The sequence below is a fragment of the Melospiza georgiana genome, chromosome 9, assembly GCF_028018845.1.
Source record: "Melospiza georgiana isolate bMelGeo1 chromosome 9, bMelGeo1.pri, whole genome shotgun sequence".
Classification (NCBI taxonomy): Eukaryota; Metazoa; Chordata; class Aves; order Passeriformes; family Passerellidae; genus Melospiza; species Melospiza georgiana.
The window spans coordinates 4,805,918-4,832,727 of NC_080438.1; the positions used below are offsets into that span (position 1 = coordinate 4,805,918).

The window sequence follows — 26,810 nt, forward strand, 5'->3', positions numbered from 1 at the left end:
TCCACAGCTTGTCGCTCTCTCACTCCACAATGCCAGGATCTCCCAGCCTCAGGAGGCAGGAACTGATCCTGTTCCCCTCAGCCCTTGGTTGGCTGAGGCTGCTCCAGGCAGGAGCTGCTCAGTCCCAAATATTTTGTCCCAGTGGGAATTCCTTCCCCTCCACCCCCTGCATTTACACAAACACAACCCGAGCACAGAACAGAGGGGGACTTAAAATCAGTGTAAGTTTACAGAGTCCAAACTGTTTAAAGTTAAAGTTTATTTGTATTCTTTGTAGGAATATCAATAAAAGTCCTCAAATGTATCTATATCTGTACATATTACAAGAACCTTCAAAAATTATTCACAGAACAAAAATAAATCTTCTTTAGAACAAACCCAGGCAATGAAATGCAGAAATGGATCTCAGAGACCAAACAGTCCAGTGCTACAAGCATAAAAATACGGCTTGAAAAACAAGTTTATTCCTTTTTAAAGGTGTACTTTGTTGAAATAAAAAATAAATTATTTAGAGCTATCACTGTAGAACAGTTCTGTGTAGTAACACTCTTATTAAGGCCCTTGAGACAGAAAAATCTATTTTTGCAGGTAGGATTCCTGGCAGGCATGATCTGTAAGGACATGCTCACTCTCCTGGGGGTTAACTTACTGTGGAGAAGGAAACATTTAAAAACATCACCCTAAATTTAACTCTTTTTCCTCTGGCAGACCATGCCCACCACTGATGGAAATGCACATCATGGTTCAACTGGGACAGGAATTGTTCTCCAGGAACAACAGAGACATTTTTGCAGAACACAAGCAGAATTCATCCACACAAGTAAGTATTGCTGACACATTCCATGGACATGGCTGTAAAATTCATGGACTTCCAAGTTAAAAGCTGGTGGGTTTATGCAAGCATCAGAACATGAAATGAATATATCATGGGGGAAAAACTCACAGCCAAACCAAAGCAATTACATTATTGCAAAATCAACTCCATTTCTTTGATGATTTATTAGATGGATAAATAATTTATTAGTGATTACACCTCATATTCTCTAACTAGAAAATACACACATCCCTTTCCACACTGCTGTAGATTCCCTGCCTGAGTTATGCCACTGGAGAGGAATGTGGCAAAATGTGTAGCTGTATGGATCTGTGCTTTTGTAAAAAGCTGCCCATTTTGGATAGACCAGGGAAGTAACAGGTGGTAATTCCTAGATATGAAACCTATTTCCCCTAAAAAAAAGGCCTGAATTCCTACAGTTGCAAAGAACAGGGATTTACAGGATGCTGCCTAGGCCGTGCTCCCTCTATCCTCTCAGAGCCAGTCCCTGCTCACCTCACACCCTGCAGACACCACACACAACCTGCCAAGGGGCCACACACAAGAGGCTGCTCCATCTCCCTGCCCTGCTGTGCTGGCTTCAGGCTTTTCCTGAGCACTCAGGAAGCCCAGGTGGCTTTGGGGTTTGGAGAGAACCCTCCTAGAACGTGGCCAGCACAGACTGAGACACCAAGATGGGGTGACTCTCCTGTTCAGTCTGAGGAACATGAGTATTCCTCCTCAAGGCTATCCAATTTTTCCTGCACTACTTCATCTGTTCCCCAGTGAGAGCAGCAGCTCCTTGCACAGCATTAGACACAGCCATCAGCCTTTGCTCAGAGTGTGAACACAAAGCCAGCTCCCCATCACACCTTGCACCATTTACTCCCTCAGAGCCCACTGGCCACGAGTCTAAACCCAAACGTGATCAGGCCCAGGCAGGGCTCCTGCTCCTGAACAGAGCATGGATTTTATCAGTCTGGATAAAATGGAAACTGGCATTTTCACATATTGTCAGCTTAAGGCGGCTGAAAGTTTTCTGGAAGGCTGCTTGGTAACAAACTAGGAGAGACAGCTGCCTGCAGGACTCAGGAGCAGTGTTTTGTGCTGCAGCAGATCATTTCCAGTCTAGCAGCACTGACTCTGCAACCTTCACCCCTTGGTGGCAGAGCTGGAAGAGCACGCCTGGCACCTGAGGGGAGAAACTGGAAAAGCAGAGAAACAACCAACCTAGCAATAAGCTCTGAGACCACAGAGAGGGGTCAGGCTCTGAGAGAGCCACTGCTTCTTCCTACAAGCATCCTACGAGCTTGAGAAACACACAGGAGAAGATACAGTGTTGGAATGATGCACTACCCAAGATCTCACCAATACTGGGGCAGGGATTAATTCCCCTCTAAAAATCCAGGTTGAAATGCTGCCTCTACTGCAGAAACCAAAGTGTACACCTCAGCATCAAACCACACAGGTCAGCCAGTGACCTCTGACATTACCAGAGCACTGGGGAGCTCTGGGGAAAGGTGTTTCCCAAAATAATGCTGGAATAACTCTCCTAGAACAACACATCTGCTTCTGCCTCGTTCTGTCAGTGCAGCCCCACGGGCGCTCACCCACACCTCGCTCACAGCACACCCACATCACCTGCACTGTGCCACAAGGGAGCAGTTCACATGCCCATCCCAAAAGGGATGGGAGCACGTTCCCCCATGCTACAGCTGTGCAATTACAGTACATGGCTACAGGGACATGCAGATCCCACAGAAAGAGACCACAAAAAGGGTTTGTGTAAAAGAGGCCCTCACGTGACAGCTCAACACAAACTGGAGAAGTTGCTACGGCTGCGATGCCTGAAGGGAGAAAGGAGAAACTCAAAGGCACAGTTTGAGGAATAAAATATCAGAGGTCAGCAAGGATCTGAGCTGGAAGACGGTTTGGAAAGTATGGAAAAGTAACCACTGCTGAGCCAATGCAGAGCACAACCCCAGGTGTTTCAGTGCCACCTACACCAAGTTGTGGCCGAGCAGCCAGAGCAGCTGTGATCCCAAAGAGCTGAGCATTAACCCCAAATCCCAGCTCACTGCTGTGCTCCAGAAGGCCTGGCTAGGATGGATGCACACACATCCTGCAGCACAGGAGTCTCTGCACTGATGCACAGAACACACAGGGGTGGTGATGGTGGCTTGAGCATCGTGACACCAGAGCACACACGCTGCTCTGCCACCTCCTGCATCAGCCACGGGGCTGGGGTGAATTCATTTCCAAAAACCAGGCAAACTTAGCAACAGACACCAGGTTTGGGTCTTGGTATTGCCAATAACTCATGTGCAGGGAACTGGCTTAGACAATCCTGGATTTTTCATGAGACAATCCCACACTGAGGCACCTCTCAAGGTTTTGTCTCAAATTGAAGTAAACTTTTCCAATTTCCACAGCACATGAGAATGGTTAATCACACTCGCTGTTATCAGTGTGTTTCTGTAATTAACAATTTCAATCAGTGCTGCAATACTTTCATTTACTGTGAGGGTTTGAGGGCTAGAAATGCACAGCAAAAGCTGAAAGTAAAAACTCACACTTGACTTCAGAATCTGAGATTAAAAAAAAACCAAACAACTCTCTCTCAGATTAAATATTGTGGCACTTGATGAAATCATGAGAATTGACAATACCAAGCCATTTAGTGTTCATCTGTTACAGATTGTGAGTGTCACTGTCTCCCAGGAGAAGGTCACTTTGGAGCAATATCCCATTCACACACAGTCTGGAATCATGCTTCTATGAAACACAGCTGAAAGAAACTGGAGACAAAAACTTAGTCAAAACTCCTGAAAAGAACTGCAGTGTACAGAACTCAAAAAAATCCCTTTAAATTATCCAGAGAAAGGAAAATTTCAGCAGGAATGGAAGATCTTTCAACAAAGGTGCAGAAAGCACCTTTCATTGGAACTACACTGGCTAAGCAAGTGGCTGAAATAGTGAAAATTAGCAAGCATTAAAATACAGAAATCCTCTAGAAAAAGGGACTTTTGCATATGGAATTTCCTGTGCTGGGCATGGGCACCCTTTGGTTAGCCCTTTCCCGAGAGGATTAACCTGTCTGTTCCTGATGGAGAGCAGAGAGGGAATTCAGGGTGCCTCTGCAGGGGGCGTACAGTAGGGATTGGCTAGAAATCGTTAAAAAAGTATTTACAGGTCTGTAAATCCTCCAAACAGAAGAAAATATAAAACTGCATCAGAACTGGGCTACAAAAGAAAGAATCCTACCACAAAAACCTGCAGATTCCCTCTGTCTGACAGGAAGCCTGACTGTGCAAATTCCAGGAATCCAGCTTGCTGCTGCCACTTTGTACCTTCTCCAGAAAGGCTGTTTTATGACAGAGCCCTATCGGAAGTAGGTACAGGACACAGCAAGAGCCAGTTCTCTTGCTAAAACATTTGCTATCAAGTTTGCATTCAGCTAAAGACCAGCTGGGGAAGAGGGGAATAAACCCAGCTGGTGAGTTTTCCTATGGAATTCATTTCACTCCATTCATGTCCTTTGATCAGCCAGTTGCTGCCTCGGGTCACCCACAACACACACGCACACACACCCCCCCTCTTCCTCCTCCCAGGACTGCAGTGCTTTCAACAAGAGAAAAACAACAACATCAACAATAACAACAACAACAACATAATTATAATAATAATAAAAAAAATAGCAATAATTAAAAAATCTACAGTATTCACTTCCTTTTGGTATATTACATTGGCATTTTCTGTACACAACCCATGAGTTCCCTCTATTTACACAGTGATCCACAAGGACTTATTCTGGGGAGCCTGGTTCTCCTGGCCCTGAGTGGGGAATTAAAGCCCACCCTTCAGAGTTGCTTTTCAATTTTATTGAATGTACAATACTATCTTAAAACAATTTAAAATACAATTTTAAAATACAACTCTAAAACAATTTTAGAACAGTCTTCAAACAATACAATCTTCAAACAATACAATTTTCCTTTTACAGAAGAACTATGTGCAACAATCAGTGACGGTGAGGGGTCTTGGCTCTGCTCCGTCTTGCTCTTCCACGGAGGTGGTTGGCAGCACCTGCAGAATTAGAAACTGCTGTTCTTAAATTCACCATTCTCCGTGATGGAAAGCTTGGGAGGGTTGCCATTCCGGACGTGCATGGTGTAGCGCTCCTTTACCTGCGTCAGGGCACTCATCAGGCGCGTGTTGGCCGAGTCCAGGAACACGATCCGCTTCTCCTGCAAAGACACCCCACAGCGTCAGCGCTGCCGCCCGCCCTGGCTGGGAGCAGCCTGGGCTCTGGCAGAGGCAGCTGGGCCAGCGCTCCCTGCCCACATGGGCTGTCTGCCTCTTTCTGTTTTCGGGGTGCCACGGGCTCCTCTGCGGCCGCTCCGGCCCTCCGGGGCTTTTTGTGCGACGAATCCGAGTTACAGCGGGGAATTGATCCAAGCTCCACCCAGCCAGGCAGGGTTTTGCCACAGGGGAGTGGGAGGGGGTCGGTGTTAATAACAATGGTAGCCAATTTCCATATTACATTTTAGAAGTATATTAGAAAAACAGAAACAGGCAGCAGAAAATAAAAGTGGTGTGGGGGGGGTTTCATCTGGCAGAGAAAAGTGCAGGTGGTATCTGCCGACCGTTGTCTCTTTGGATGGAGTGTGCTCAGAGTAAACTCATGGGATGCTTGAAATAAATAAATAAACAATAATAATAAAAAAAAAAGCAGATAATGGCAGCCTGCGGTGACGGTGCAACAGCAACACAGAGAAGCAGCAGCCAAAGCTAACGCTGAGGGTTACTGGAGGTGAGGGGGAGAGGGCACTGTGGGTGGAGGGGAGATGCCATTGACAGAACACAAAGAACAAACATGGAACACGCTGCTCCTAAACCCATTCCAGCTCGGGGGGCTCCTGGGCTCCTCGAATGCACGTGCCTGGTTGATTGTCCTTGCACAGAACGTGCCAGCCTCCACTCGGAGCAGACAGCTCAGGGATGTGTGCTGCTAAATTGACATAACCCATCACCAGACCCAGCCTGCTAACAGTGGGATACAGCACTGGAGGGGCAAGCCAAGGCATAATCAGAGATGACAATTTCCATCTTTCCCCCAAAAATAATAATAATGCAGCTGCAGAAAGCAGTGCTAGAGATAGCAGGAAGGTTACTGTGCTCTCCATGCCACCAGCCAATTGGCTTTTGTTCTTTGAGAAGGGAAAATGTCTAATTTGCTCAACCAAAACAAGTTGCATGTGGGAACTCTTCCCAGTCCAGCCCATTGAGAAACAAAATGGAGGGGAAAATGATGCACAGAAGGCATAAACATTAAGGAACAGTTCAGACACACTGCTCAGGAGACTCACGTGCCACCACAGCCCCTGGGGATTTGGATCCCAGCACATCAGTGCATGCTACAGCACTAATCAGCAATGTCTGCTTTTCTCAGTGGGCTCCCCCACAGGGCTGAGTGCTTGGGTGCAAAAACAAAACAGAATTTAAGTCCTGCTTCTGTTACAGCCCTGAACATGCTGAGCTCTGTGCAAAGCCAACAGAGGAGGAAGAGGCAAAAGGCACAAGGCCTGCTTTAGCCCTCATCCCAGTCCAGCTGATGGGAGCAGGGAGAACACAGAGCCAAGGAGTTACAGGCCTCTCCTCCCAGGCTGAAATGAGCCCTGCAGAACACAAGTGCCTCAGAAGGAATGTGCTCTTCAGCCAGGCAAAGCTCCTACTCCTCCAACTGTATTTCACCTGGAACATACAATTTTAAATGAAAATTTTCCTTCTGAAACTTTTCCAGAAAAATTTCTAAAAGATCTTTTCAAAGACTTGAGAATGAAGGGCTGGGTGTTTTTAGACACTGCTGAGCACTCACTGAGCCAGTCTGCAAAACAGCTGGAAATCCACACTTGGAAAATCAATCTGAAAAGCACAAGGTTGGTGAGTAGAGGCATCTTCTCACTGAAAGGAAAATTGGATCTACCAGGCACGTCTCTGTAACATGCTCAGGGCACAGGGAGCAGGAGGAGCTGGAATGGGTAGGAGGTCAGTGTGCTGGGCCAGGACTGGGTACTGCTCAGCTAGAGAACTGATTGGGTTTACTTGCCTGTTGGAATTATCTCATCCCCATTTATGACCTGTAATTTAACACAGCGGAGATGTCACTTGCAATAGCAACCGGGCCAGTTCTCTTTGCAGCTGCGCCGCTCCGAGGAGAGACTCTGGCCAGACCTATCCCTGCTCAGGCTCCAGAGCCAGAACAGCTCGTGTCTGTGTGCATGGGGGCAGTGCTGGGAGCTGCCCTGCACCCCTCACACCATCCCAGGCTGGTGTCCCTAAGCACAGGGTCCCAGGGCACTGCTGCTCCTGGCAGCCTTTAACTCTTCAGCCGGGTATGACGAGCCAGGTTCCAGCCCCACTCAGTGAAATCTCACACAAAAAAACCACCTTGCTTTTCTAGCCACTGAGAATCAGACTAAATAAAATCTTCCAAGCACGATTTCAAGGGATTGCTACAGAACCCAGCAGACACCTGGGCTCTCCTGGTGAGTCTGCTCTGAATCTTTCAGCAGTTTCCTCCTCTGCTCAGGTACTCAAGGAAGGACAGTGACAACTGCACTTCCCCCATGCACTGCCTGACAGTGAAGCAGTTGAGGTTTGCCAGTGACCTTGCTTGATCAAGAAAAAGAGAAATCATTAATGCTGCTGTTTTGCTCCTGTTTTTTCACTGGTTTCCACCACAGGTGATAAATGCTGCATCACTTGATGAAGTGTGACCGAGGACTATACTCTTCCAGCCCTGAGGGTCTGAAGGTCTCACAGGTCAGCAGTGGTGCCCTCTGCCAGCTGGTGACACTGGGATCACAATGGTCCATGCTCCACCTTGCTAGCCCATCACCAACACCAAGGCTGAGAGCCTCCTGGCACACACAGGTAACAGGCAAGTTTCTTACTCAGTCCCAATCTCTCCCCTCCAAAAATCACTTTGCATGTTTGCCCAGTTTCTTCTTGAGGCAGATGAAAAAGATATCCACCCATTTCAGAATCCAGGCTGCTGCCTGGATGAACTGCCATTCCATGTCTGTAACAGCAAGATGCCCTGACTGTGCCTAGCTCCAAAAAACACAGCTCTTTGCTGCTTTATATTTTCCCTACAGTTCCACAGGAGTTCAAGTACTTCTAATACCCCAGTGCCATGTTTAACCATGTTCAGCTGAGACTCCCACCACCATTCTTTGTGTAGGGAATAACTTAGGTTATTCCTGAAAAAATGATTAAAGAAGTTTCCATATGGAACTACTGAAAAGCCCAGAAGCAGGAAAGAGACCCTCCAAATGCAAATACCACAAATGTAAACATGGCAGGCAGATACAAACCAGTCCCAGGTTCTGTTGTGGGATCAGCACACACACAGAGGAAAAGCTGGAATGACCCCCAGGATACACCCACATGCACTTCCCACTGGGTTCCCCTCCCCACAGCTGCCCAGGGTGACCGAGGTGGGAGCTGCAGGTTTGTGGGAAATGGGCATTTCCCAGGACTGCTGGGGATGGCCAGTGGGTGAAATGCCACAAGTGACATTCCCAGGACAATGCTCCATTGCAGCATTCTCTTTCCTGGACTCCACTGTCCAAAGCCATGCTGTTGCTGGCACAGCTGAGATGCATGCACATGGCAGCTAAACTATGCTGGGGTGAGGCACAGCTTCCCACAGGTCCCAGGCCCACACTTGGAACAACATCTACACAATGCACTGCTAATCCTTTACTCCCTTGGGATCTCACAAAGCAGCAAAGGTTTTGGAGACGTGATCAGTCCTGGGATTTGTTGCCAGGCTGCCTCAAAGCCCAGGTCAGACAGAATTAAATAAAGCCCAAAGTTGTCTTCCAGAGGCAATAAGTGACCTGTGTCACACTGAGGGCTGATATGGCTTGGAAGTAGAGAACAGTGCTGGGGCAGGAGAGAGGGGCCAAGAACAGGTTCTACACACAGGTTCTGGGAGATCCCAAGCTCTTTACCTACCTGTGCATCAATGATTTTCTGCTTTGCATCAATGACTGCTTGCATCTCAGCATGATCCTTTTTCAGCTCCTCTTCAACAGCCATGAGTCTGATGAGCAAAGAGAGCGACAGATTAGGACAGTCTAATATTATTCCCAAGTGTTTCAGATACTCTGGCCTGTTCGTTTGACTTCTCTGCTTCTCCTGGCTCTCCAAGAGAAGAATTCTGCTGCTCTCAGGAAAGCTTATCTCTCCATATGACACTTCCAGTTGCCCAAACTTATTATTTTCAGAATGGACATTACCAAAAATGCCACTGCTCTGAAAAACTGTTCTCATGTACAGATTCCAAACAACAACAAAAATAAAGACCTAGACTCAGAGACCTAAGGTAAAAATTCCTAAGTATTTTCTTTTACCTTCCTGACAATCTCAGGCAAGTTTCCACGCTGCATCCCCATTTCTTCAGCTCTGAGGATGGAGTTGCACAGGGGAGCCGCTTGTCTCCTTTGGAAAACCCAGTCCTGAGCTTCCCAAAGCCTCACCTGCTGATGATACTTTTCATCTGGCTGTCCTTCTCCTCCTGCTGCCTGCGCAGCCTGTCCTCGCTGTCTTCCAGCCGGGATTTGTAGTCTGTGAGCAGCTTCTGCATCTGCTGCTCCTGCACCAGGAGCCGCCGCTCGTACTCCTCCAGCCGGCGGCTGGACACGCGCAGGCGCTCCTTCAGCTTGGCGATCTCCTGCTCGTACTGGCAGCCAGGGAGGCACCAGGGAATCAGGAGAAAAAAGAAGAGATCAGATCCTTATAATGCTCTGCTGGCTCTTTCAGGAGTGTTGTTGTTTGGGTTTTTTTTTTCAGGGAAAAATAAGCTGATGGAAGTAAAGGAAGTGAGAAGCAAACATAGGGGCGACCATAGAGAAGGAGCATCCAGCTGCTCCCACGCTGTGGGGTATCACTCTGCAGCACAATTCCAGCAGTCAGAGGGCTCTGACATGGCTCCTCAGCCCTGACTGATCACATCCTGCCTTACTTCAGACTCTAGCAGTTCTCAGGCAGATGTTGCTAACATCTGGAAATGGATATGCAACTGTAGAAATGGCCCAGGCTGCCCAAACTTACAAATCCAGAGCTGTGTAGGACCCAAATAACTCACTCTTCAGGACCTAATCAATCAGGGCAGGTCAGAGCAAACCAGTCACTGCAAACCAGAGCCTTACTTGGCTGAGCTTTTGTTCTTCTTGTCTCTCCGGGCAATCATTTCTGCAATAGTGCCATGAATCTCAATATATTGCTTTGTTTTGGGTTCATTCCCCTTTCCTAATAATCCTATGCTTCTGCTTCTTTGTCCACTAAACATTCTTCTCACTCCCTGCCTTCTCAAAATACCAGACCTCTTACACAACAACTCCATCCCCACAGCAACACATGACTGTGACTGTATTTGGAAAAATGGGATCTACTTCTGAAAAAACACACACTTTCAAAAACAGACCATGCAGATTTCTGTGCAGCTCAGAAACCTTGCAGTACCTGGGTGACAGGCATTTGCCTCAGGAGAAGCCCAAGATAAATCTGACTGCTGCTACTGATGAAAGCTGAGCTGCAGCCCTGCACAGTCCCTGTGCATGTCCTAAGCCATGCTCAGTGGGGTTAACAATCCTGATTTACTTCATTTACTGAGTTAGTGATCACTGATATAACCTGAGTGAGAATGTGTGATGCTGTGACAGCAGGCCCTGAAAATCCCTCTGAACTCGCTGTGGGGTGCACAGCACTCAGAATCAAATCTACCTTCTCAGCATGCTTGACTTCATCCAGGCTCTGAGTCGTGTCCTTCTTGGTGTCCTCGTACTGGCCGTTGTTGAACACCCACGCCGCCGTCCTCTCCACCGGGGACAGCGTGGCCGAGTCCACCGGTGACTGCACCTGGGGCAGAGACACCTGGGCGTTGGCATCCACCAGACAAAGTGCACACTAACCAGCTCTGACATCCAGCTCAGCTGGAGGAGAAAGGTACCCATGGATCTGGCAGCCTCAAAGGATCCCTGGAAGGTCTCCTGCAGGGATACTCCATCCTGCGTTGACTTTGGACCTCCAGCACCTACCTGAATCCTCTAAAACCAAACCCGCTTTGGAAATTTTTCTTCCTCTCCAAAGTGAGTTACTCTCTGAAAAAGTTCTTGTTTCCCAATCCTGTTCACATCCACTGCTTCCCTTTGCCACGCTGTCAGCAAGGCTTTCTCACCCTGCCACCTCTTGCACAGAGAACACACAGTGACAGAGCTCTGCTCGCAGCGTGCTCAGGTGAGACAGGTTGGGTTCCCTGAGTGCAGAGAAGCTCCAGGAGCAGCTTCCTCAGCCGGGCTGGGACAGACTGCAGTGGAGCCTGGGACTGTACAGTTGATGTGGCAGGGAGGTGTGGCATGATCCCAGCAGTGCCTGCCAGGTTTGGATGGTCCATTGCAGCGTAGCTGCCCTGCCAGGGCCAGCTGTGCTGATGGGGGGAAATGTCCAACCTCTCTGGAGGCTCTCTCTCCCCTCTTCAAGGGAATCCAAACAGGGAGCCAAGAAAAGAGACAAGAAACTCTCTGCCTGGCTGGGGAAAACATGGCTTGCTACAAATTCCAAGCAATTTTCACAGACAAAGACAAGTTTATAAGCGCAGGAATTAGCATAATGACTCCTGAAAGAGCAAATTGTCTTATGTTTTTGAGAAATGCAAAAGATCAACTTCTCCCCAGCTGCAGCTTCTTTTTGTGCCCAGGCAGCTCTTCAGCTCCCTGCCTGGCCCAGTGGTGCACCCAAGTGCACTGTGCTCCCTGGCTGGAGCTTGTCAAATCCCAGTCTCAGCCAGGAGCTCTCCATGGGGGAGGAAGAGCTTCTTTAGGAGCCAGGGATCATGTCACCCTCCTGCTGTGTTTCTCCTGCTCAGAAAGAAGCCTCAGCAGAAGTGTAAAGCCAAAGAAAAGGCATAGGAATTAAGCAAAAATCCCTGGATTTAGGCAAAGGCCTTTTGTGTAGAAGGAAGTCTTCACAACAAGAAAGTTAACAGCCCCTTAGGTATGGTGTGGTAGCCTGGCAAAGCTCATTAATTCAGATTTTTTTGATGGCATTTGCTGTCAGGCAGCCAGAACAAGGGAGACCATGGCCCATGCGTGGCTGTGAATGGCTGGAGAATGAGGAGCAGGATGGATGAACACTGTCACCAGCCACTGGAGCTGCAGGGGACTCAGACAGCAGAAAGGTGACTATAAACTACATCCCCAGCCCTGCACCAGACTGCTGAGCAGCAGCAAACCTGGCCAAAAAAGCTTCCAAGTGTAGGACAGAATATTTCCAGCAGCAAAATTGTGGAAGCTGTCAAGATCAAGTGGATGGCAAGTCACACATGCTAATGGGTCACAAGTTATTCTCCAATAAAGGGCAAAAAAAAAAGAATTAGCCTGCTAGGAGCATGTATTAATTCCCCTCTTTGCCTCTCTTCCAGAGGAACACACTGACATTTCTGTTCCCACCTACCTCCTAAATGGAAATGGAAGGCAACAAGTGACCTCTCCCAGCAAACAAAGGGCCCAGCTCTATATTCAGAAACAAATGGGACTTGTAGAGAACAGAGTCTAACAATTATAACGCCCACAAAACATGCCTAGAAAGAACATGCCCAGAAAGAACATGCCCAACTTCTCTTTTCTCTTTCTCTTTTTTAAACAAGAACAGAATTCCACAACAAGATTTGCAATTAAAAGGATGCAATGGAATTTGCCTTGAAAAAAATGTTGGCCACTCCATTTGGCACCATTCAAGACGTTGTTCATGGGTGTGGGGAAGGGGAGAACAAATTGATTTCTCTGAATAAAGCAGGAGCAAGCACTCTAATGAATCCAGTGGAAACAATTAGTACAGAAAGTACAGTGGGAAAACAAGTGGATGCACATCTCCTGCACATTTATCCTTTTTACTGGCCTAAAATGTGCTACCAGAACCACACAAGGTCTGGTTGTATTCCACAAAAAACCCCTCACCTAGCCATGCCCTATACCACACTGTAAAACACACACTGCAGGGAGTACAAACACACACACACTTCAAATAACAAACAATTACTTCTTTGGGTATCACTAACTTGGCATACTAAGCTTAGGCTTGTGATTCAGTGTTTCTGCTCTCATACTTCAATGCACTTGAGGTATTAAAGTAGTTTTGAAGCCCTGATTGTTCCTGGGTTCCCAGACATCACCCAGCTTTTCCTGTAACATTCAGGAGTTTGCCAAAAAAGCTCTGCTGTCAGGGAACACCAAGAAAACCTTGGGCACAGCAGAGGTTGTTCTGCCACCTTCACCTCACAGCCCAAAGCCTTCCCCCTGCAAGAGCTCTGACCTGCAGATCATGTTTTCCACCTTCACTGTAGCATTGAAATACTCACTTCTTCTGTAAAATTAAACTAATGTAGGAAAATATTTTCATACACAGCAAATCACAACAGGATTGTTATTATTTTTTTTTAAAGATCAAGGAATGATGGCTTTTTGACAGGAAAACCTTGATTTATAGTTGCCTATGAGCAACTGATAATGTGCATTAGGAGTTGGTAGATATAAGCATTCCTTTCCACAAAAAAATTTGCATTATTCATAGTTTGGGATGATTAATGAAAAAGCAGCAGTTTTCTGAGGAACAGCAAGAGATTGCTTCATCACGGTGAAATATGGATTTCTCCACACTTTAGACAACTGTGCTTATTTGTTATTTTGGCAGCAGTTATCCTGTGATGTTTTATCTTTGTTCATTTCCCTGTTTCGAGGCAGCTCTGCTTTTAAATTAGCACCACAGGGCAAACACAGTCTCACGTGGCGATCTGAACTACCACTACAAAGCTGCTCCTGGTTTTTTTTTCCTTTGTATTCAGGGAAATTTTCCAGCTCTGTTTCTTACAGCAGGTTTGCTGCCACCTTAGTAAATGGAAAACAGTTGTTTTTTTCTTCAGATTTAGTACAAAAGCATCCCAGTGGCACAGATAAGGTGGCTTGCCGAGCTTGTGAGAGCGACAAGCACGATTATTCCTTACACTTGCTGCTATTGGCCACCGGTGTAAGTGCTGCTATTATTGATTCAGCTTAGAGGTCCAGAAAGCTTTGGAGGCCAAGGGCTGAGCACCAAAGCAGAGGCCTGGAGGCAGGGCTGCCTTACCTGCTGTGTTTGCTGCCGCTGGATGGCGCGCACCTTGGGCACGGGGCTTTCCCTGGAGGACGAGGACTGGTGCCGGGAGCGGCTCCCGTTCTGCGCGGGCTCCGCGCCCGGGGCCCCCGAGGCCCCCGAGACGCTGCCGGTGCTGCGCAGGGAGGGGCTGTGCGTCAGCGTGTGCAGCGTCTTGGCCCTGGTGCCCAGCACGGCCTGCTCCATCTTGCGGATCTGCGCCTGGCTGCTGCTGTTCTGCCGCGGCAGCACCACGGGCACGTGCCGCTCGGGGCGCCGCGCCGAGTCCTCGCTCTGCGAGCTGCGCTTGGCCGACTCCTCCAGGCTGCTGTTGCTGCGCCCGCTGGGCTTGAAGTCCTCGCTGTTGCTGCGGCTGCGGGAGCTGGCCGTGCTCAGGTTCTCCGGGCTGGAGTCCACGGAGGCCTTGGCCGTGGGGGGGCTCGGGTTGTTCAGCTGGTACACCGGGTTTTGGAAGGAGAGGGGCCGCAGGCTGCCCTGCTGGTTCCAGGCCGGGTGCAGCGGCCTCCGCACCTGGGGAGCGCTCTGGGGCGTGCTCTGGGTGTCCCACAGCTGCTTGATGGTGGCCACCTGGGTGACGGAGAGCTGGCTGCCCGCCAGGCGCAAAGGCACGTCGTGCATCATGGAGGCGCTGTCGCTGTGAGCGGCGTGGGGGTCCTGCAGGTCCATCAGGGAGATGCTGCGGCCGTTGGGCAAGACACTTACCTTCTCGTCCTTCTCTGAGCAAGTCATGCTCTGCGTGGATGCCTGCTGAACCAGGAGTAAGGTCTTGCCCCTAAAATGTCCATCTACATTTTCCTGGGTTGGAGACTTCAACTTGTTTATGTCACTGTGGAGTGGAAAGGAATTTGGTTAATTTTTGAGCAGCCAAGACCCCGAGAGATCTGTCCCAGAGAAGTCTTTCTACCTCACTTAACCTCCCCCCACTGAAAGCTTCAAGGAGCCAGACTTCCTTTTATGAGCTCTTTGTGTGCAAGTCAGAACACACTCTTCCTTAATTACCGCTTATCTTGGAGAATGGTGTTTGATTCAAGAAGTCCTTCATCTTTATTTTTTTTTTTACAGGTGAAATCTAAACCATTCCCACTAAATCCTCCCCCCTTTAGTCACTTCTGTGTCTAGCAACACTTCAGATGCCATTTAACCCTTTGCCATTATGTAGCAAGAGATGGGACAAAAGGAAATCATCTCAAATTGTGCCAGGGATGGTTTAAATTGGATACCAGGAAACATTTCTTCACCCAAAGGATTATCAACACTGGCTCAGGCTGCCCAGACAGTGCTGGAGTCACCATCCTTGGAAGGTGTTAGGATGTGGCACACGAGGACATGGTTTAGTGGTGGCCTTGGCAGTGCAGGGCTAACGGTTGGACTCTATACTCTTAGAGGCTTTTCCAGCCTTAATGATTCTATGACTCTGTGTATTATGGAGGTCTTAAAATTCAGCAGGAGCTGTGTGAAAGCTCCTTCAGAGCTGGATGTAAGCTCAGGGGGCATGTGACAACCTGGCCCTTGTGCCTGACAGCACAGGTACTGCAGCAGCTGAGCCCTTTGGCAGCTCTGCCATGTCACAGCTCCAGATTAACAGCTGTTACAGTGTGAGAAATGCTGCACGGAGCACAGGAGGGACTAATTCTGACTACAGCTCAGTTTTTCCATTAGCAGCCTGATGGCCAGAAGGAAACACCATGGCTGACCGTGTACTCAGGCTGGCAGTAAATCACAGAACTGATTTTTTTATCAGCTCAAGTCATTGACTCCCAGAGATGTGGTTGAGTCCTGGCTAAGTCCAAAGCTCCTGGTGCCCAGTGGCACCTTGTGCACCTCTTACTGGGATGGTCCATTCCCCATAAGAGAGGCCCCATTCCCTAGCTCAGGTGATGAAGCCCCCAACCCTTGGAACCGCAGAATAGTTTTGCTGGAAGGAGACCTCGAGGATCATCTCACTCCCACTCCTCACAGCTTTACAACCCCCCAGCTGGGACGTACCCATCGCTGGGGTCCTCAGTTATCTTCTGAAGTCCCGAGGAGAGACTCCCAGCGACGTTGGGGCTGGAGCTGTGCTCCGTGAAACGCTTCAGCTGCTGCTGCGTGGGTGTGGGGCTGCTCATGGATTTTGTGATATCCGCAAGAATACGGGGGAGAGGTCCCAGTTTTGCCACGGTTGCCTGTAGGAAGGAATTTTCACCCTAATTGGATACAAGCACCACGACATCCGGCGGGTTTGTGATTTTTTGGTACCGATGCACAGAGGGATGGAGTGGAAGGAAGGAGGGTGGGTGGTTGTGTGCGGGTGTGCCAGGATCGGAATGCAGTGTTATGGAGCAGCGCAACGACGGCGACCAGATGGATGGAGGAGACGAAACGGGGTGCAGCAGACATTGAGGAAAGAAAAGGAAATAGAAAAGAAATTAGGATTGACCCCCAAAAAATAAAAATCATGCTCAATAAAACAAAACTACTGCCATTCCAATGCAAAACTATCATGCAAAGCACACTGGGTCCCGGGTGGGTGAGGTCAAAGTGAAAACTACGGCATCTGCTCATTGAAGGGCATTCAAAGGCTACAGATTCAGCTGGTGGGGGGGACTTTCCAGGCAAAGGGGGTCATGTGGTAAAGGAAATGCATGCCAACAGATGAGGGGGATCATGAGAGGATTGAGGGTGATGAGGAAAGGGAAGGTTTTCATTTCATAAGCCTTTCAGTTTTGGTATGCTGCATGGATGCCATCTCCTTCTGCACTGTTATCAACAATTAATTAAGCCATTCTTCCCTACCCAAACTTGAAAAATAACTGCATGAGAGCATCAGTGATCCTCATCCCATATCAGCATGGGGTGAAATGTGTGGCTCCAATTACAGGTTAGCTCAGTGCTGGCCAGGCTGAGGGTAAGAGCAGCTGGCCTTCAGCAAGGAAGGCTGCTCCTCCAGGCCCTGGCTGCTCACCCCTTTGGGCCACTGCTGGGAGATCAGCTACAGGGCATCTCCAGGCTCCTGGACTGCAGGAAGAAGGTGAAGGAGCTGCAGATTTATTAAAAAAATTAAAATTCTGCTACAAAACCAATGTTCTTCTCAAAGATACCCCTGTTTTCCCCATAAGCAGGTATTCAGCCAGTCTGGCTCCAGAGAAAGGTCTCTTTACAGACACTTTCATACAGCACTGTGGCTATTAAAATCTTCAAGGTGGCTCCTCTCCTTATTTCCCAGCCATTCCCTACAGTAAAGCCATAATGCATGTAACTTTACCCCTTAATTCTCTTTTTAGGAAACCACTGTACCAGCTCCCAAGGGCCTGCTAGGATAGATCTATACATCCAACCTACAGAAAGGGCCACGCAGATCCTTACATTTGGAATCTACACTGGATGAGGTAAATTGAAAACCAACATCATAACTTATTATCAAACTAAGATTAATATACAGACAGTGTTTTTGAGTCAAGGGCATTTCAATTTACTCTGACACAACAAACTCAGATTTTTGTTTTTTTCTTTTAAGTAATGTACAGTGAAAAAATAGATATACAACCAGTAACTACTTTGGCAAACCCTAATGCAATAAAAATTGAGTGCATTGTTATTCACCTTACTTCTCCAGTTTCAAAAGAAAGAATAACATACATGGAAAATGGACAAAATAATGCACCTCTAAAAATTGAAGTATGGAACAGTTCCAAGCACTTAAAAAAATAAAAATACTCAGTTCAGCTTTTCTGGGCCTTATCAACTACATTTGCTACCAAGATTTTAATGATCTTGGTTCCTGCAAACCCACATAGCCAAGGAAGATCAAAGCTCCTCCTTTCCTGCTTCTACAGCTAAAAGGAAGCAGTGCTCATTGCTGGTGGTGTCTGCTGGGATCAGAAAAACAGAATCTGGACCCTGCACAGGAGCCAGCACAGGGCACAGCAGAAAGCATCTTGCTCTGCTGCAGGATGGCACTGGGAGCAGATCCAGCCTCTGACATGGCATTCCTTGTGTGCCAAAATCAAAGGAAATGAGAGCATCTCAGCAGGCTTTGGATGGGGCTCTTGATGAGCACAGCTCCACAGGGCCAACTCATTCCTCCATCAGAACAGGGGAGGGCCTGCTGGGCAGCAAAGCACCTCCCTCAGCACCACCAGGCACAGCAACCTGGCCTTTTCCTGTCCAAAAGCCTCACTTATGAGACAGGATGGGCTGCCCAGGGATTTCAGGTCCACTTCCAAGCAATGCCCTCAGCACCTGACCTTCCCAAAGGCTCTGCAAAGTGCCTGCAGTGCTGCTGAAGCCCAACCACCTCACACACCCTGCTGCAGGGCCTGATCTGAAACCACAGATGGAGCAGCTGTGAAACAGCACCATCACACATTCCCCTCCTGCCTTCCCCTGGAACTCTCCAGTGTTTGCTGCTGCCATGGAACCATCCCTGTACTCTCCTTCCAGGGACTCCAAACAGCTTTACCTTATCAAGCTGGGACACAACCTCCCAGAGGAGGGAATGCAGCACCGAGAGCTCCTTGCCCAGGTCGATGTAGCCGTCGTATCCAGGCATGTTGGAGATGGTATCTGGGTTAGAGAGCTCCCTCAGAAAACGCTGCATTCCTCCCCACTCATGTTCCAAAAACTCGTTCATGAAGGCCATGTACTCTTCCTTAATACCAAACCTGCAGGAAAGGGAGGTGGGGGGAAACCCAGTCAATAACCTCCACACAATATACAGAGTACAAGTGCTTACAGACAATTACTTAAACACTTTACTTTAGACCTGCCTTTCTGAAGATTTGGAGTATCTTCCAAAAAATAAAAATTCAAAACCTGAAGATTTTGCAGTCTTGGAGGGAAAAAACAACAGGACAATTTAAGAGATTCACTGCTTTGTTGTACTTACTTAAATACTACTACCTCACTGTTTATATTACAAATCACACCTCTCCCTGCTCCCTCCCACACATACTCTTTCTCTTCTCCCATGTAGGAGATGTGCCATGCCCTTTGTATCATTCAACTGAGAACTCTGGAGGGAGAAAATCATGATTCTTGAAACAGCAAGGATCTTCTTTCCCTTTGAAACAGCATAGAAAATATGGTAGTGCATGACTCCTCTTGGTTTTATGGTGTGTCCCCTCCACAGAATCCAACACACTCCAGTCTGCACATAAGAAGAATTTATCTGAGGTGTCTCAAGCGCTCACATCCAAGTGAGAAGATTCCCCCTGTGCTAAACCTGGCTTCAGTCTGACATAGAACCAGCTGCCTGTGAGCACAGCCAGGAGTGGGGCACGCTGCAGGTTTTGGTTGCCCTGGCAGCACCTACTTGGCAAAGTTGGCGAGGTTCTGGATGACTTTGGCGATGAGGGTGAGCGTGCGGGAGGTTTGGTCATCGGGGTACTCCTGCATCAGGTTGAAGAGGCTGGGGGACATGATGGCAGGGCACAGGAAGCGCAGGAACAGCGAGGCGCTGATCAGGCGCTCGCTGATGTCCTGCTTGCCCCTGTTCAGGCACTGCTGCTTCCAGGATGCAAACACCTCCTTCAGCTCACGAGGGAACACACTGGAAAGCAAAAGAAAACCAAAAAAAAGAGAAATTAAATTGCGCTGGCAACGAGATGCAAGAAGTTGAGCTGGTGATCAGTCACTCGAAAACATCAGCTCTTTTTTACCTCCCCTTTTTTTCTCTTTCTCTCTAGGCTAGGTAATGTCATTAAGCCTCTATTCATAGATCCCCATTTAATCTGGTGGCACTTAAGTAGTCTTTAAAGCACCCCTTGTTCATCTGTGTTAAGTGAAGCCATTTCCAGACAGGCTGATTTGCAAGCTAGAACTACTTATCCATTGTTACCCTGGAGCAAACAGGGTATTAGAATACTGAAAACAAACGAGCCAAACGGAGCTCATCTCCATATCTGACAGTTTTACCTTGCTTGTTAGGCTCTCAATATTATGCCTTTGCTTCGTGCCAAAGCAAAGGCCCCTCTTCCTCCATTGCTACTCAGAAACAGAGATTAATAGAAATCTCCCTGACAGTGCTTCCTCTCTGTGAGTTCCTGTTCAATTCCACACATCTGAAGGGTCTAAAAGTCTTCTGTACACATCAGCTTTTTATGCCAAGTCCAAGCTAAGCTATTATCTCCTGACTTTATTCCCTCCTTATCCAGTCACTCTCAGCATGTGTTCCCTTGGCAGGGATTTGGGGAGGTGTGGTTTGTGGGTTGGACCCCTCAGTCTGGGCACAGGTTCACCTGCAGTCTGGAGTTACAGGCAGGAAGGCAGTGAGGAGAGGGCACAAAGGCAGCCTGGGAGGATGGAAGGGGCTGTGCTCCTTCCCTGTCCCACTGCTGCTCCCTCACCCTCAGAGGAGGAACAGGCCCCCCTGAGCAAACAGGGACAAAGGGAGGGAAGGAAGGGGCCTTACCAGTAAGAATTGATAATCTTGCAGAAGACCAGCTCACAACACATTTTCAGGTTGCACTGATGATCAGCTAATTCACTCTGTGAGCACCTGCTGGGATCTGCTTCACAGTTTTCATCTGACTCATACACAGCCTTGATAAACTCCCCTGGAAGAAGGGAAGAGAAGGAACCAGGGTAGTTACAAGAAAAGCCTACTTGACACACCTTTAAATCCTGCTTATGTCTTTCCCTGGCAACTGCCTGTCCTGCTCTGGGTGTCTGCAGCTCAGCCTCCAGACACCAGCTGTTGGGGACACAACTCCTCCCCGCCCTTCCCCAGCAGAGCACAGCCTGGGCTCTGATGCTGCAGCCTCCTGTGCCCGTGTGTCCCCAAGCACAGTGCAAAAACAGGATGGCTCTGCTTAGCAACCCTGCAGGCACTTCCCTTATGGCCTAGAGAGGAGGATTTGACTTGGTATTCAGTGTTACCAACTATGAAATTATCCACAGTCCTAGCAATGAAGCTGTGTGTTGTATGTCTTCATAATTTCCCCAGAAAATGCTCTGGCAATGATATTTATTTATATTATTGCTAAATCTGCCCTTTTTTTTAATTTTAAAAAGTGTCACCTTGCTCTTGAATAAGAGTAATAGCCAAGCCCTAGCTAGATGCTGCTAATTTGTCAACCTCTTAGATCAACACCTTACAGTGTTTTTATGGCCTGCATCTTTCGAGCTCCTTGGCATTTCTGTCACCCTTCCCTTTCAGCATCACAACAGAAACTGCTCACATATAAACCACATGAAGCTGCCTTTGTCTGACAGACTGGAACGAGCTACTCAGTGCTTTCCCTCCTCTGTATGCAGGCATTCCAAGTGATTTTTAAGCTGTTGGGTGTTCACTAGGAAAAACCCTTTATTCACTGGTTTAATGATTCAATGTCTTTCAAGTTCATCTCCTCAGATGATCTCACTGGCTCTGAGCTAACACAAGGCTTATTTGTGGAAAAGGGGTTTGTTTTTAGCCTTTGCTTTCCTAAAACCCCTTGAACACCTCTCAGCCCCTTCCCAAATCTCAGCTTGGTGTTGTTGCAAGCCAAGCAGGCACCACATTTTCTTAATTTTTGCTGAGGGCATCTAAATCTCTTACTTGCAAAACTGCTGGCATCACTTTAATTGAGCCAATTCTGTTTTAACTCTTGTTTACTGATAATATTATTTTATCCTTAAATATATTTGAAACTTATTCTTTGTGGCCCAAAAGACCCTGCTATAATCAGATATAAGATTCCCTTCCAGACATGTTACATTGCTAACACCAACCACAGTGCCATTAATCCTTTCAAAGAACAGGGCAGCTGAGTAAAATGACATTTAAAACCTGACAAAGAATTAGATGGGGATATTGTCATGAGCAAAGTTGCCCTGAGCTGCAGACAAGCTGGACAGCCTTGGGGGCATTTTCCATCTCTCCCGCCTGTGATTTACCATCTTATCACTCAGTGCTAAATGATGTATTAGCAGTCATTAATGTTAGAATATTTTATGCAATTACTGCACATTAAGGAGCTTGCAGTCAGCTGTAATGGAGTGGTTCCCCAGCTGATGTTCAGCCTGCTGGGAAGCACAGCACAAAGCAGCAGGCTGCTCGTTTCTCTGTACCAGGTGAGAGCCCACAACTGTGACTTACACTCAGTGGTCGCACCCAGGAGAATAAGACTACCAGAACAGGCTCATTACACTCCAGAAATGGCCAAACTGGATGCAATCCCAGTGACTGCAGTGACCCTTGGAGCACTAATTTAGCCAGCTATCTCCTTGATGCCCTGCCAGAGTCTGGGATTGCTGAGGACAAGCGAGACTGCTGGGAAAGCAAGCAACTTGGCTTTTTTTCCCCTTTTTGAGAAAGGATGTGGTTTGGGACTTGGCTTTGGCCTGATCTTGTTTCTCTTGTATCAATTTCCAAAGCTTTCTTCATCCCAGAAACAACAGGGGGTGGGTGGCTCATTGTGCAACTGTGGAGAAGGAAGATTTGTGTGGAGCTGCTGAAATCTGACTGTGGTGAGGCTGTGTGAGGCAGCCAGCTGGGTTTGGTGCCCTTTGCTGCTGACTTTGGGTGGCCAGGAATTCCCCAGGCACTGGGTTATGACTAGAGCAGAACCTCTTGGTGGAGGGGGGACAATAACAAAATTATCAGAGTCCACCCTGGCATGTAACAGTGGGCATGAGGACCCTGTGGGGAGGATGGAGCGGGAGATCCCAGGATGGCCAAGGAGTTTTAATGAGTCAGTGAATAAAGAGCAGGGATAAACACAGGCAAGAGGCTTCCCAGACAGGATGCATCCTGATCTCCTGTCCTGGGATGCTCAGCAGCCTTGCAGCCTCACTCCCTGGCCTTGTTTCTCCAAGGACTATGTGTCAAAACCCCTCTTTCAAGCCTATATCAGACAGAACAAGCACCATTGCTCACAAAGAAATTGCAGTGTTATACCTATTTAGCACACCAGAGACACAAAACAAAGTTACCCAGAAAAACAGAAGATGGCAACACAAACTTGAAAAGGGACTCAGCTACATCAAATCTTGCCTTGCATGGGTGCTTCTCCTGCAGGCACCAAAGAGCACCTTCTCCACGTGGAGGAAGGGCATGGAGAGCAGGACAGTGTGCTGTCTGTGTATGGGACACTCAGGCTGAGGCTGCTCCTTCCCATCCCACATTCCCAGCTGCAGCCACAGCTCAGGGTCAGCCCTTGCTGTGCAAACAGGGGGTTTCTTACCCAGTGCATCCTGGAGGTACTTCTGTCCTACCAGCTTGAGGTATTCCTCAATAGCTTTGGTAGCAAGTGTGTTCTCCCTGAAGATCAAGACATCGTGTTCTGCACAACGATCTACCTCAGCCATCACCAAGTCTGTCAAGAAGTCCTGAGGGAAAAAGGTCAAAGGGCAAAGGTGATTTGAACCAGCTCAGTTGTGCCAGGCTAACTGCAGAAGCCAAGAAGGAAGGATATTTCAGGATAATAAATGATTTCTCAGCCTGAGACAAGGGGTGCAGCTGCCACATGAAGTAAGGACTGAGGAAATAGCCAGGTCTCCTCTTGGGTTTATTATATTTGTAGAATGATATAGATCACAAATTATAAAGGATGAAGCAAAAGTCTCTAAAAAAAACCTGTGCAGCCAAGCCTGTGTTTCAGTTCAGCTCCAGAACAGAACCTCTCAGCGGCTTGTTTATCAGAGGCTTTGTCTGCTGACAGAAACTGTGCTATTATATTAATCCTTATCTTTATAAGCAACATTCCATAGAAACATGGATTTAAAAATCCAAATTAGAAGTGACACACAAGTTATTACAGCTTGATGATATTTGAATAAGAAGAATGGCTTAACAAATTAAATTCGCAAACCAAGACTGCTTTAGGATTTGGAAAAATAAAAGTTAACATTCAAATTGCTGGTTATCTACATGGCTTAACTTGAACTGTTTTAGATTGTCCAGGCAGGAACTGTCAGCAAGCCTTGATACAGAGAATAATCTCTTGATATAGGGTCTAATTCTACAGTAATACTTATTTCCTCAAGTGGTAACTTTATGGGAGTAAACAGCATTTAGCACTCTTGGATTTCAGTCCATTATAGTTGTTTCTTTTCAACAAAACCCACAAAAATTCTTTTCACCTGGCACAAACTGGGAACATCCAGCTGCATCCCCATCAGCAGAAGTATGAGCTGGAAACACCCTCTAAGGAGCTTTATGGCAGCCTGAGCCACCTGTGCCTCCCATAAATAGAGGTTCAGAACTTCACACAACAGGAATGCAAAGTTTTAACACTAATTTATCAACTTGTTGCAGCAGGCACTGCAGCAGTCCAGAGCCTGTTTTCCAGCAGGGTTTCAACACAATCTTAGCTACCAGCTTCTCTCATCAGATCACTTAAGGAACATGTTCCTGTCACACACAGTGTCACAGAACACCAGTTTTCAAGGGCTAAGCAGAAAAGCACCTTTTCTAGTTAGGAATAGTTAGGTGAGGCTGTCCCTTGGGTGTTGTCTGCAGCCATCCTTCTCCATCTCTATCCCTCTGATTTGTGCTTTGTTTGCTCTAGCTGGATGCACTGGCAGAAGGTGCCTCCAGTGTGGCCCTACTCACACAGCAGCAGCAGCCAGAGAGATCAATGCAGGCTAATGCTTCCAGAACTTCCCATGACCTGCAGGACACTTTCCCACAACCCATCTGAAGGAACCAGTGGGCACCCAGAGGTCCTAAGAGCATCCTTGGAACAGGTGGGACCACCATTAAGTCAGCACAAATCCCCCAAATGGCTGCTCAAACACTGACCAAATCAATGCTGCATTGATCTGCTGACTCAGCACCAGCACCCACTGCTCATTGTAGCCCAGGCTTATTTATAGAAGCACTTCTCCAGTTTACCAACCCCCTGTTCACTCCTCTCTTAACCTACATCCTGATTTTAGAAATGCAAGGGAACACTCAAAGGTAGGTGCTGATTTTCAGAATAACACCAAGTTACAGAGCCTTCCTGCTTACACTTCATACACAACACCCATTGTAAATCAAAGGTGACTTTGATGAAGGGGAGAGAATGATGAGGAGGACTCCATGGATATCAGAAGGCTAATTAATTACTTTATTATACTATACTATACACATTCCATCTAAACTGAATCTGCCAAGCACTCACTCTGCACACACTGCACAGAATCTCGTGACTGTCACCCAACTGTCCCAACACACACACACACACTTGCCCCTGACACGCCAAGGAAACAAAACATCCTCACTTTGGATAAACAATCTCCATATTGCATTCTACTTTGGCACAACACAGGCACAGCAAGTGATTTGAATTGTGTTTTCCCTTTCTCTGAGGTTCAGGAGCCACCTGTGCTTACCTTGGCTCTCCCAGTGCTCTGAAGGATGTGCACCAAGGCAGAAGCCATCTCCTCCTTGTTCTTGACGCTGATGACGGGTTCCAGCACGGAGCACAGCAGGGCGTAGTTGCTGGTGACATACTCCCCAAACTCCTTGTACTGCTCCATGGGCAGGATGGTGATGGTCTGGTAGCGGGATTTGATGCGGATGGAGGGCCCCCCTGCCTTGCCCTTGCTGGCTGTGGGGGTGCTCACTGGGTACCATTTCTCCACAAACTGCCGGCCGCTCACGCTGGCCGTGGGGATGTTGACCAGCCCCACGTAATTGTTCTTGTCCTTTTTCTTCTTCTTCTCCACGTCCTTGTAGATGTGAACAGTGATGCTCTGAATGTGTGGGAGGCTGTAGAACTCAAAGTGCTCCCCCCAGAAAATGTTGTCTGCTTTTGCTTTGCTGGTGGTGCGGGCAAAGAGGGTGTCATCAAGGCACAGCTCACAGAAGTATTTCTTCTTAGGGGTCAGATCCTTGGCCTCTATGATCCAGAGGCGAAGCACGTTTTCAGCTCGACGGCAATTGTCCTGTGCAGGAGAGAGAGATCAGTTCTGATTCCAAACCCCTAAAAGTTGAATATTTCATCTTCTGAAGCAGCAGCAAAGGTGCTGCCTTTTCTGTCTGAGGCAAGGACAGAGTCAGAACTCAGAATCAGACAGGCTGATCCAGAGAGAATTGGAATCTCTAGAAAAATGGACATTTTCTAAAACACAGGCAAAGGGCTGTCTTTTGTATGTCAAGAATGTTGGAATATTTTTCTTCTTCAAAAGCTGTATTTGAAATGCTTTAGAAAACAAACACTCCCAGAGCACTGTTAGTCTGTCCCTGGGAGTTAGGACTGCAGCTATGGAGTGACTTATCAGACATTTCCAGCTGATCTATAACTTGGTTCCCTGTCTCACTCCAGCTCCAATTGGTTTAATGTTGGGTTTTTTGGGTTCCTAGATTAAAACATGACCCTTATGAAGGCATGCCCCATCTTTCCCAGGTGCACGGCCTCAGGAATCCAGCCTGCATCCCAGGCTGGCACTGGGCAGGGATCAGGAACAGGCTGGTGTGTGTTTACTCATTAAAGGTCTGCCCTGCTGCACTCCTGGAATAGCACAGGGCAGCTTTAGACACATGGATGAGCAGACAGCTCCCCAGACTAAATTAATTGAGGATGCATCTGTGGGAAGCCCTGGTACACTGGACTAAAATCCAATCATCCCACCTCCATTCCCCCACTAATCTCATTTCTGCAGCTCCCATTACCTTCATCGGCTGCGATAGTCTGCGTATGTTTTCCATCCACCAGTCCCTCTCTGCTGCAGAGGAACAACTGAAGCATTTACTGCCCTTGGAGTAGGTTACCTGCAATGAATAAATGACAGACTGAGCTCAGGCAAGCCTAGGAGACATGGAAGAGGCTGCAAAAAGCAAGGAGGAAGATAAACAACGTTTGAGTAACAAAGTAAATATGAAAAAGGG

The 26,810-nt window shown here is 47.7% G+C and overlaps 1 protein-coding gene across 8 annotated transcripts in view; it reads right to left on the minus strand.

Annotated features, from left to right (window-relative positions):
* Positions 1–244: 244 nt before the first annotated feature.
* The window catches only part of RASAL2 (RAS protein activator like 2), a 163,954-nt gene continuing 137,388 nt past the window's right edge, over positions 245–26,810 (minus strand). For 3 of the 8 annotated variants that reach the window (XM_058029862.1, XM_058029869.1, XM_058029868.1), the window contains 13 exons: positions 26,595–26,693; positions 25,313–25,867; positions 23,179–23,323; positions 20,424–20,568; positions 19,326–19,562; positions 18,474–18,675; positions 16,019–16,218; positions 14,006–14,858; positions 10,610–10,744; positions 9,364–9,566; positions 8,840–8,927; positions 6,924–6,954; positions 245–5,061 (listed from right to left, as the gene is read on the minus strand). In XM_058029862.1, the coding sequence (XP_057885845.1) occupies positions 4,931–5,061; positions 6,924–6,954; positions 8,840–8,927; positions 9,364–9,566; positions 10,610–10,744; positions 14,006–14,858; positions 16,019–16,218; positions 18,474–18,675; positions 19,326–19,562; positions 20,424–20,568; positions 23,179–23,323; positions 25,313–25,867; positions 26,595–26,693 (3,024 nt within the window). In that variant the 3' untranslated portion in view covers positions 245–4,930. The remainder of the gene's footprint in view (positions 5,062–6,923; positions 6,955–8,839; positions 8,928–9,363; positions 9,567–10,609; positions 10,745–14,005; positions 14,859–16,018; positions 16,219–18,473; positions 18,676–19,325; positions 19,563–20,423; positions 20,569–23,178; positions 23,324–25,312; positions 25,868–26,594; positions 26,694–26,810) is intronic. The other 5 variants (XM_058029863.1, XM_058029865.1, XM_058029866.1 and 2 more) reach the window with 5 other exon arrangements.